The 11315-nt window shown below is 36.9% G+C and overlaps 1 protein-coding gene across 1 annotated transcript; it reads left to right on the top strand.

Moving 5' to 3' along the window:
- The first annotated feature begins 434 nt into the window (after positions 1-434).
- On the top strand, positions 435-11024 carry LOC129740245 (uncharacterized). The gene is made up of 2 exons (XM_055731852.1): positions 435-1428; positions 10432-11024. Exons 1-2 carry the CDS (start codon positions 624-626, stop codon positions 10743-10745), a joined length of 1119 nt encoding a protein of 372 aa, XP_055587827.1. The 5' UTR covers positions 435-623; the 3' UTR covers positions 10746-11024.
- Positions 11025-11315: the final 291 nt, after the last annotated feature.

Raw genomic sequence — 11315 nt, 5'->3', positions numbered from 1 at the left:
TCTCACTGGAAGGAACCACACAGAGCTCCAGAGCTTGCGGTTGATTTGTGATTGAATTCGCATGTTTATTTTTCTACTCTTGACTGCATCTGTGCAGCACCAAAGGCCACATCAGGTGAATCTGTTGCACTCGGTCTTCATCCAGAGTAACAAGCGTGGTCGCATTGTAATAAAATAATCACCCTAGATCCCAACCGGAGAAAGCCCACGAACGACGAAACCCGTGGCTCTAAACAGATGAATCGGGAATCGATTCCCCTGCACTTTTTGCATGATTTCCTTCTCCATTGGCCATCAGTCGGTCTATTCCGTGGGAGGCTTCCATGAAGGGGGGAACTTGGCAAGCAAAGCATCGGAGGAACCGGGTTGACGATGTGCGCAAATATAAATCCAAAACGAGCGAGTGCAGGCTTTGATAAAAATGAAATCATGCACTAGACATCGCGGCCATTCTCATTGCAGGTTGCATTGCGTGCGTTCAGTCGTTGAGTTGTGTTGCACTTTTTCTACCACTTAGTCCATCGTCAACGGTCGAACGGTTTGCATCTTTGGCAGATTTGCGCGCCTTTTTTGTTATAAATTCAATTAGTACTTCTTTTCTTGCTGTTTTCGGAAGCATAGGAATGGCTCGTGGTTCCAGAGAATTTGTATGGGCTAGTGTATTCCTTCTGAGTGGATTCCTTCATTGCGGGCGTTGTGAGATGAAGAAATCGTGGAAAGTGAAAACTAGTATTCCAGACGATAGCGCAGATTTGCAAATGATTTCCTCGCAAGAATCAAGTCACGCAAAAGCCGGTGAAAGCCATTTCCCTGCCAAAATGCTCCGATTTGAAGATGAGGAAAACCAAAACTCCGCCAACGAAGAGCAGCCCCAAGAAAACCCCAAAGCCAGCAGTGAATCTCCGGAACAAACGACGGTACAATTTGAGGAATCAAGCTCTGAAGCCTCTAACCAATCGACGTCGACGGGTAAACCAAAAAATAGACTACGAAGCACCTACATTGCAAACCGAACGTCCTCCACCTATCATACGGTACGCGAAAGTGCTAAGGCAGCTCCATTTGTGGAGGATCTGGAACCGGAAATCCAAATCGATGATTTCTCTGCTGACGATGCCGACGATGAAGACTTCGATCTAGAACAGCTGAAAGCAAACAACCACAACAAGAAAGGCAAATCCGGCGAAGATCAATTTTCGGAAGGGTACGATATGATCGAAACCATTTTGGAGGAAATGAACAGTGTATCGAAGGATGAGGAAGAATCTAAAAATGAAGCATCGGAACCGGAACCGAAGCCAGAGTCAGCACAACCAGGAAAAACAAAGGATTACGATTTCGGTCCGGTACTAAACATGACAATCGATGAGCCGAACAACATAGTAAAAGTTAAACTAAATGAGAAAGTTCTCAAGGATATGTTCACCGGTAAGTATTTGTAAATTTAAAATTAGTCTAAGTATTAACTCAAATTTTGCAATATTGTTTAATGTACAATATTAGTGACTTCGTTCAAAAATTGTGTAGCTTACCTTATAGCTTCAAAACTTAAGTAGTGGAACAGGTTTTAACTACACTATCAAAATTTTATCATATCGCTCTTCAATTAGGGGAAAGTGTTTCTTTCGTCGTTGTTTGACGAAATGGCTGACAAGGCAAAATATCTAATCGATGAATTTTTAGGGTGATACGCTATTAACAAGGAAGACAAGGAAAAGTTTTATGAATTTACTAACTCGAAAAAAAAAATTAAAAAATCTCAGAAGGTTTTGATACCTTTTGACTTTTAAAAATTACACGTAATGAAGCTCAAAACAGAAACTTAGGTGGTTTTTATGCTTATTCATGAACATGAAAAGTAAAACCAATTTAAGCTTTTATAAAGGTTTAAAATGATTAGAAATTGGAATAAGAGAGTGTTTTTGTATACCCCATCATGTAACACGCCTCTAACCTAAAATATCAGATTAAATTGAATAAATGTATGATTATTATCATAAAAACTTCGAATCTAAGCTCTAATTAACATCTTAAGAGTGTATTGAAGACCTCAAAACTGATTTGGTAAAGTTTTTGTTATGAATGAACTACCTCCATAATAATATGGCAACCCAAACTTTTGTTTTATTCTATACAATTCTAAAAGACATAGATTTTTATAAAACTTCAGTTTTGTCATATGAAAGTAATCAGTTTCTTGCATTTTTAATGAAATTATACGGAAGTATTGCTAGAATAACAGAAATTTTTATTAAAAACATAAAAAGGTGCATGTAACCCACACGGTTTTAGGTTCGGCATTTAAGACAACAGTTATACTAAAATCGTTTTCTCGAAAACTGAAGGAGATTTCAACATAAAATTTTCTCCAATGTATTAAAAACAGATTCCTGCTCATGTGTGTATAGTTTATGTATGTATGTATTTATGTATGTATTGGTCCCCCATCGGTAGCAAGGTCTAGCCTATGTCTGTGTGGCTTGGCCTTCGAATTGCTTCTCAGGCTTCCACGGCCAATGGTTCGTCGAGGGAAGTCATCCAACCTTCAGAGACCTACAATGATTGGCAATCCACTCCGCTTGCAATAGTCTCTTCAGATTAACCCCAGATGCATTCCCTCTGAAATATATAATTATTTATAGGGGGAAGTGTTCCTAAATGCGCATGTAGGGTAATATACGCATACAGCCGATTGACGATATGGCTGGAAATTCAACGTATCTAATCAGTGCAGTTTGGGACGCTTTTGAAACGCTTTTGAAACGTGGCATGAAGAAATTTGATTGTTTTGATTGATTTAAAAATTCAAACAAGATTTTTGTCAGTCTTGTTAAAATATATTGAACTTTAATTATCGTGCGTACAGATTCTGTGAACATAAATTTTAATGGTTTTTCTTTCTTATTCATCTAGAAATCGGAAATTCAACAAATTGAAGCTTTTGGCAAGGTTGTGTATGATAAGATATTGGAATAAGAGACCGGTTCTGAATGCCCATATCAAGGCAGGTTAAATGCTTATATCAAGAAAAATAGATTAGTCTCATATTTTTTCTACTTTTTATCATTGAATCATCAAATCTAATCTCAAATCACGATCTTACAGCGAAAAAAGAAGAACTTCATCCTGATCCGATAAAAATACGATATGAAAAAAATATTACCATGAAATATGGCCATATGGCATACCTAACTATGTATGTTTCATGCAAAAGAACTAGTTATGTAAAAAATTTCACCAAAATTTCAGCCTTGACGTATGCTTAACATCCGTTTCTACCATTTTCAATTAAATAATATCAAAATATTACAAGTGTTAATGAAATATAGCTTAAAATATAAATATATGCATTCAGCCCGCCAGTTTCGGAAATTGCCTATTTTGACTTCTTTTATTAAAAAATTATTTTCACAAAAACTGTAAGAGATTTTAACAGAAAAACAGTTCTAACGTATGTAAAACAGATGTCCGCTCATGTGTATATAGTTTTCAGACTCCTAACTATTGGAATATGGGAGAAAATGAGTGCTTTCCTTAATATGCGTATATAGCCCGCCTCTCCCCTACAATGAAACACATCTTACCTGTCGGCAAACTTATGGGATTCGAACTCAAAAGTTTTTCTTGCCGATACCGGGAATCGAACCCAGTACGCCTTTGTTACCAGACTCGCGCCAGCCTATCCACTAGACCACATCAGCGCTCTGCTCATGGGTGTATAGTTTATGTACACAAATTCGATGTAATATTTAATTAAATCATCTTCGTCATCATTAATTTTCATCTTGTTTAGTCCCTGAAATTTCGACTTACACATTAAACTGTTTCTCTACAAAATAAAAATAAAAATATAAAAAAAAATAAAAAAAAGTTTTGCTGACTGAATGTTTGAGTCAACACCCATCTCTGGGTAACAGTAAAAAAAATTATACCTGATTCCATGATAAAGTTTTAAAAGAGCTGTGGGTAGTGTTAAGACAGCTCTGAAGGAATTCTTGAAGCTAAGGTCGAATAAAACTATTCTTTTCAGTCTTATCAGTCAAATAAAAGCTAGGGGAGAAGCAGGCTATATGCGTCTTTTAAGCAGAATATTTAAAGGCGCATATAGCCTGCTTCTCCCCTAGCTTTTATTTGACTGATAAGACTGAAAAGAATAGTATTATTCGACCTTAGCTTTAAGAATTCCTTCAGAGCTGTCTTAAGACTACCCACAGCTCTTTTAAAACTATACCATGGAATCTGGTAGGAATTTGTTTTTTAACTGTTACCCAGAGATGGAACTTGGTCTCATCTGACTTTTTTTTTGTAGAGAAATGAATCCAACTAGACAAGATGAAAATTAATGTTGAAAAACATGCGAAAAAAAATTCACCTTGTCTCCCGGTAGGACTTGAACCCACACCTTGCGCCTCTCCGGGGCCCATGTATTAACATTCTACTACAGGAGACAACCTTGCGTATGAAAGTTATACTGGTCGAGTGTCGATGTCTATCGGAATGAAAGGAATTGTTTTCCCATGTGATCATTATCATTTTCGTATCAGGAATTTTATTGTGAGTGTTTTCTGTTCCGTGTTTTTTTTTTTTTCTCGTGTCATCACTTACTATCCCAAGCAGTGATTGGTGAAGGCTTCTAAACAATTTTAAAAATGTTTTCATTTATTTATATTTTTTTTTTTCTTAACATAACGTTTATTAGGCATTTAACTTAAATATCTAAGTAAAAATGTGCCGAGGGTCAATTTAATTATTGGGAACGGGATTATTGGAGAAAATAGGAAGAGGAAGGAAGTGAGAAGGGAGGGTTATTTGAGTGTCTCTGGTGGCCGCCGCGCCTGCTGCATACTGCGCGTCACGACTGATCGAGAAGAATTTGTAACCATATCTTCGCGAACAACTTCTAGTGACGAAGTTGCAGGAAGAGAGGTTGGAAGAGGGGTCCTTTTTCTTGGCGGTGAATCTGAATCCAAACTGGTGATATCAGTCTGGATAGATTGTTGCGGTGCTGTTGGAGTGTGCGGTTTTTCAAGTGTTCTTTTCTGGTTCTGGCTCGTCTGTTGGATTGGTTCTTCGTTTTTATTAACTTGCTGCTGATGTGTTGTACTCTTTTGTGTTTGGTTGGTTTTAACTGCATCCGCGTAGCTGGTTGTGTTGCTGCTCGTGTGTACCATTCGTCGGGCTTCGTAGATCGTGATGTTTTTATCGGTGCTGAGTTTAAGAGCTGTCGATTCTGCTGTCCATATGGGACACTTTCTATCCAAAGGGGAATGACCTGTTGTTTTGCAATTCCCACAAAAGGGTTCGGCTTGGCAGTTTGCGCTTTCATGTGTTCGAGAACAATTTTTGCATGCCAACAGATTTTTGCAACGGCTTTTAGGGTGACCGTATTGCAAGCATTGTCGACATAATAAAGGCTGCGAATAATAAATTCGTGTGCGAACGCGTAGGAGTCCGAAATTGATAAATTCCGGGATAATGGTGCTGTTGATCGTAAGAATCAACGTTGAGGTACCTATGATTCCAGTAGTGGTTTTTTTTGTAATGCGGCGGACATCAATAACTTTTTGAGGCGAGAGTTCTTCCAACAAGACTTTATCATCCATTCCATCCACTTCTCGGCAGGTGACGACTAGTTTCCGTTGATTTAAGCTTGGATGACGACCAATCATGATCGGTGTACCGTCTAATAGGGTGGTCAATGTTGTCAGCAATCTTCCTTGGTTTTTGTTCCTGATCTTAAGCACGTACCAGTTCCGGGATTTTTCGAAGAAAGCTCCTTCAATTTTACCCGCAAAGTTCTCGATGGAACGTCCAATCAAGAACGGGTTTTTTGGCAGTTGTTTTCCTTTAGCACCTTGAAGCGTCAAATAATACAAACGACCGTGTAAACTTTGGGGATCCATCCATTCCGGAATTGTCCGGTTAGGATGGTCACCCGGTGATGGGCTCATCACCACGCGCTCTACAACACCTTATCGATGAAAAAAAAAATCGTTGCCTTTTGAACGATGATCGAGAGTAAAATACGTCCGATACCGACGAAGGCTAGAAGCAAAACTCATTTATTTATATCTTAGCATACAAATTCATGCAACCTAAGATTTCTGGTGAAATATAAACAAAAAAGCATCAAAACATAAGCGCGCCTAAAAGAAAATCATGTTAGACCACACTTTAAGTATTTTTTTAATTGAAAATCAATAATTTAAGGAACATATAAATTTGATCAAATGATGGAATTTTTGTTTTGCATTGAAATTGATTACCTATAAAAAAAGTACGGCAAACATTGTCAAATTTGTTGAAATGTCTAATTTGAAGGACCAGTTAAATATTATTTCAACTAAGATGGGTTCAGTAATTTCGATTGAGTTTCATAATCTAATGGTATTTAGTAGTTTTATATTGAAAATCTAAAAAAGAGTTTTAAAATTGTTTTATACCAGTTAGAAAAATGCTGTAATAAAATAATTTCGATAAACAGTTTTATGAGAGTTTTAAGAGAGCTTGAATCACAGCTTCGTTTGACGTTTCTCTAAATGGAATACATGCTCATAATGGATTTATCCATTTTTGAGCAAGAGAATATTTCGATTTGTTGCTTGCATTCATGCAGCTATTTGTTTTGTTTCCTTTTGAATATGAAGATGGTCAATTATCTTTAAATCTACAAATCTTTAATCTTAGACTGTTTGGAACAGATCATTTTCTGTCATCGGAAGCTGGCCCCAATTAATAATAAGGATTCGTATTTTCATCTTTTCAAAGTAGAATTACCTTAGTCAGTGTTAGTATTTGCTTTTTATGTTTTTTTGTGGAAACTAACGAACCATGGACCAAATAATCTATCAGTTTTATTTGTTGTTTTAGGGTTTTAATTAAGTGGGTAATAAATGAGAAAGGTTCTTGTTTGATTAACTGAAAGTTGCTAGTTGAAAAGTCAAAACTTATTGTAAATGTAATTATTTTCTTGATCCAAAACAAGTCAGATTGTATTTTTTTTAGTATAAAATGTATCCAATCCAAGCCAATGACTTATTTAAACCAAAAAAAAACTCAAGCAAGACTTCCACTCATTTTGAGTGGATTTGTGCCAACGTAAGAACTTAACTACACAATTAACACACGACGTATTCCTTTTTTCCGTTTGTAAGAACGTGAAGTGTCGTGTCCTGAATACGTCGTGTGTTTATTGTGTAGCAAGCCTTCCGCATATTCAGCAATGCACTATGGGGCATTGGGGCATATCCATTCAATGAGGCGGCAAAAAGTATGATTAGGTGTTTTGGACTATTTAGTAAAATTTTGTTTGAAAGCTTCTTTTTTAACTAACTTAAAATAAATTCAAACAACATTTTTTTTTTAAACTAATTGATCATTAAATGATAAATATCATTAAGACATTTCATGAAACTCAAGAGAGAAATATGTGAAATGATTGATCAATCATGAGAAACTTTTTTATTGACATACCAACATCAACTTTGATGAACTTATACTAATTAATGGGTAAAAATTAGCCATATGCATGATATTTTCAGCTTAATTTGACTATAACTAAAAAAAACGGTGCTTTGGTGTGCCTGGAATCTCTTTCATTTTATTTTTAAGACCTTAAACTAGATCTTGATATTGAAAGAGTATGGGAAAATGCGGGGCTTTTTTGGCAAGGCTTTAAAGTTTTTGACTTTTAAAAAAAAAATAATTATTTATTCATTTTTATCAAAGATGGATTTAGAGTGTGAAAATTTGGAACGGTTCAAATTATAGATTTTAATATAAGCTTTTAACTGGTGTACTTTAAATTTAAAAAAATGTTTTCCATAGAAATATATGTGACTTAAATTTTTTTCTTCATCATATAAATTTTTCAATTTTTCAAAGTGTGATGTCCGTGGTGCGTTCAGTACCCAAGATAATGAGTTGAAAAATTGGGAATATTTTAGTCAAATATTAAGTCATTAACTTGTAAAAACAAAGAAGCGATCCGATAAGGTTCAGTTTTTGATATTTTGCCACCTCAAACCCAATAGTGCAATGGTGCAATCAAATAGAGTTTTCGTTGCTTATGTCAACTGAGCTTTATATCGCTATTGTAAGTAGACTAACCTTCATAGCAATAACACTTCAACCGCACTGATTTGTTTTTATTCGTTGAATGAAATAATATCGATTGTTTTTAATTTAATGTTTTCAGTTTCATTAAGAGGTTGTAGTGATATTCGTAAAATAAAAAGAGGAGTTATACGTGTTCTTTCGATTTTTATACGCACATAACTTTATTTTATTTGGAACGTTCTAATTGATATTCAGAATCTTGCAAAAACAATAACAATTCAAAATTTCAAGCAGGTTAACGTTCAATAATTTTCGTGCCATCGTCATCCTTTCAACATTTTCCGGTTGACTATTGGAAAACTCTTGTTTCTTTGTCGTTGTCCCCTATGTGAGGACCGTAGGAGCCTGTTATGACAAGCGCATATGAAGTAACTTTTTCGTTGTCACTCATATAAAAATAATCAGATTTTTGTCGAAACATCGTATTGGACTTGTGGCCTCTTGAGAAGCTTGGAAACGGTCCGGAATTGTAAATTCTTTCATGCTGTATTGGATGATGGCAGGAAATCATCAAAATGTTGTTTCTTTCCGTTCAAAACCTTCTTAATACATACCTCAGCCTTTGTACAATTTCTTCAACACTATTTGGCTATGTTGATAGTTCAACACGATCCATAGCACGCACAAAAAAATTGAAAAGAGGTCTTAGTCCGACTGAAGTTCACAACACGATCTAAAGCATGGATCACTACAAATCTGGACGCATTAAAACGGGTCATTCTCGGAGCTATGTAAACGAAATAAAAATATTTTGTACTTAAAATGAAGGGTTTTTATTGCACTTTAAAGGAAAAATAATAAAAAATATTCCGATGTTGTTTTGATGAATTTTCGAACTATTCGTCGAGTACCACTCATCATAGTTTGGACACCCTATTCGCTGACCTCATCGACCATTTTGTTCCACAATCTCTTCATCTCTGTTGCATCCCGAGTCGTCCTACCATTCTTCTTCATCTTCTGCTTGATAATTACCCAAAATTTTTCGATAGGGCGGAATTGAGGCCAGTTGGGTAGTTTGATGTTCTTTTCGACAAAATTCACCCGTTTTCTCGATACCACTGTAGTACCTCTTTGCTGTAGTGGAAGCTTACCAAATCTAGCGAAAACTTTGCTAGTCCTTTGTGAGATCTAATGTGCGAAAAAAAACGTTTTTCAGGCACTCCTTTTTGTACATTTCGGAGTTCATGGTCTTGTTTTTCACAAAAATCGGGGTTTTTCGTCCGCAGCTGCAAATACCTTGTCAGATCAAACACTTTCTTGCAAACTCATCAGCAAAAACGAATTCGAACTTGCCGGGGACATCACCCCGACCAGTTGAGTGCACCACTGCAGTGGCTTTATAAAATGTTTGGCCAGGAAGCTGCCCAAAATCCATCTTCACGTACGTTTCGTCATCCATGAGGATGCATCCGTCGTACTTCGTTGGAATCTTGTTGTATAACTTCCGGGCACGTCCTTCAGCTACTAAATTCTGCTTCTATGTCCGGTTTGGTTGCTTACTGGCCCGATAGGATCGTATTCCTTCGCGTAGACGAATCCTTCTGACGGTGCACCGGTCGGCATTGAATTTCTTGGCGATGTCGTAGTTCGACAACCCTGTGTTTGCCTTGATCGTTCTCAACACCTTCAAATGCAGTGTCCGATCCTTAATTCCACGATGACGCTTAGTATGAACCTTCAGATCAATAGTACGCATCTCACAGAAACGTTTGAGAACGCTGTACACGGTCGAACATTTTGTACATTTTGAACCCGACCACGTCGCAGCTATCGAATGATCAGTTTTTTGAGTGATGTTAAAAAGTAAAGCGGACTTTGGAAAGGTCGAAAGGACACGACAAATGGGACTCTAGGACAAATACGTTCTTTAAAAAAATAATGACCCAAATCAAGAAACGTAAATAACAGCAGTATTCTTTTGATCTATATGACCCAAACAAATTGCGTGGCCATTCCTAGCACGGTTTTGTGCAATGATACCTTTAGTATGCAATTGTGTTGCAAACAAGCTTTCGTGCAATTTATTCGAAGTTGTTATTATTTTTTTCATTATTTTTTATTATCCCTCCTACCACCTCCCCCCTGGAATTGTTAAACATCAAAACTGTGCAAAAGATATTCCAATATAATTTTATAAAGGTTATGCTAAGAAATGCAGCATAAAATGTTCGGAGATAATCATAAACTAAAGCTAGTCAATGGCTTCTTTTATGTGTCAGTCTGTTTGACAAATTGTTAATTTACTTTACACCGTAAAAGCACTTGAAACATTTGTCATCAAAGCTAAATATTCTTTCTCTTCCAAACTAGGGCGCCAAGTTGGAGGAGGCAACAAGAAGATGTGGAAATATGCCGTTCCGCTGTTTATTCTGCCATTCCTCATCCAATCGGCCATCATTCCCTTCATGCTGACTACTGTCAAGTTGTTCCTGTTCAAATCGTTTATGGCCGGAAAACTGGCCATCTTCTTGCTGCTGCTCGGTGCCTTCAAAAACTTCAGCCACAAACGGGAGAAGGAGGTTTACGTAAAGGATCTTCCCGAGCGACGGTACGAGCCCTACAGTAGCGAATGGCCATATCCATACCATAACGAGGCTCGACCTGGCTGGGCCACAGTCAATTGACGGTCTTTCCGGAATGTCGCCGTTGGAAGCTCAAAAAACAGAAAATCTCAAGGGTAGGTGATGGGATACAAACTATGAAGGGGTGCCTAAAAGCGAGCACAGTCAATGCGCGAATTCTCGTTCCAAGCAGCATTTGTCGATGATCGTATTGTTACTTAGGTTGTAAGTATTTATTGTAGCTATTAATCGAATGTAGTTTGTAAGAAGAATCGCCGGAGCAGCGCATTTGGCGATGAACGTAGACCAAAACTCGAAAATACACTATTTTTAAACAGAAAACCAGACTATTATGTTTTATTTCAATAGTTAGGGGAGATAAGGGTATAACGAGCACCCGAGGCATAGTGAGTACTCCTCTTTTCCACGAATGTGCGATTTTTTTGATCAATTTGTTGTTCGACCGGGAATAATTTTGAGGTTATGTATTGGCTTTTCGGTCTTATCAGGTCAATTATAACACTTTTTATATGTGCTTCATCCAACGTTTCGAATTATATTAATTCTTTATCAAGGAATCGGACATTCGTGTTATTGTCCAAAGCAGATGCACTCCTACAGCATTCATCAATC

This window comes from Uranotaenia lowii, chromosome 1, assembly GCF_029784155.1.
Source record: "Uranotaenia lowii strain MFRU-FL chromosome 1, ASM2978415v1, whole genome shotgun sequence".
NCBI lineage: Eukaryota > Metazoa > Arthropoda > Insecta > Diptera > Culicidae > Uranotaenia > Uranotaenia lowii.
Note: the sequence above shows the minus strand (reverse complement) of the source record. Positions and strands in the feature narration are given on the sequence as shown.

Excerpts from the sequence above, each read along its gene's own strand:
- LOC129740245 (XM_055731852.1), top strand. The coding sequence starts at position 624 with ATGGCTCGTGGTTCCAGAGAATTTGTATGGGCTAGTGTATTCCTTCTG. Across the intron at positions 1,429-10,431 it reads TCTCAAGGATATGTTCACCG|GGCGCCAAGTTGGAGGAGGC; the intron begins GTAAGTATTTGT and ends CTTCCAAACTAG.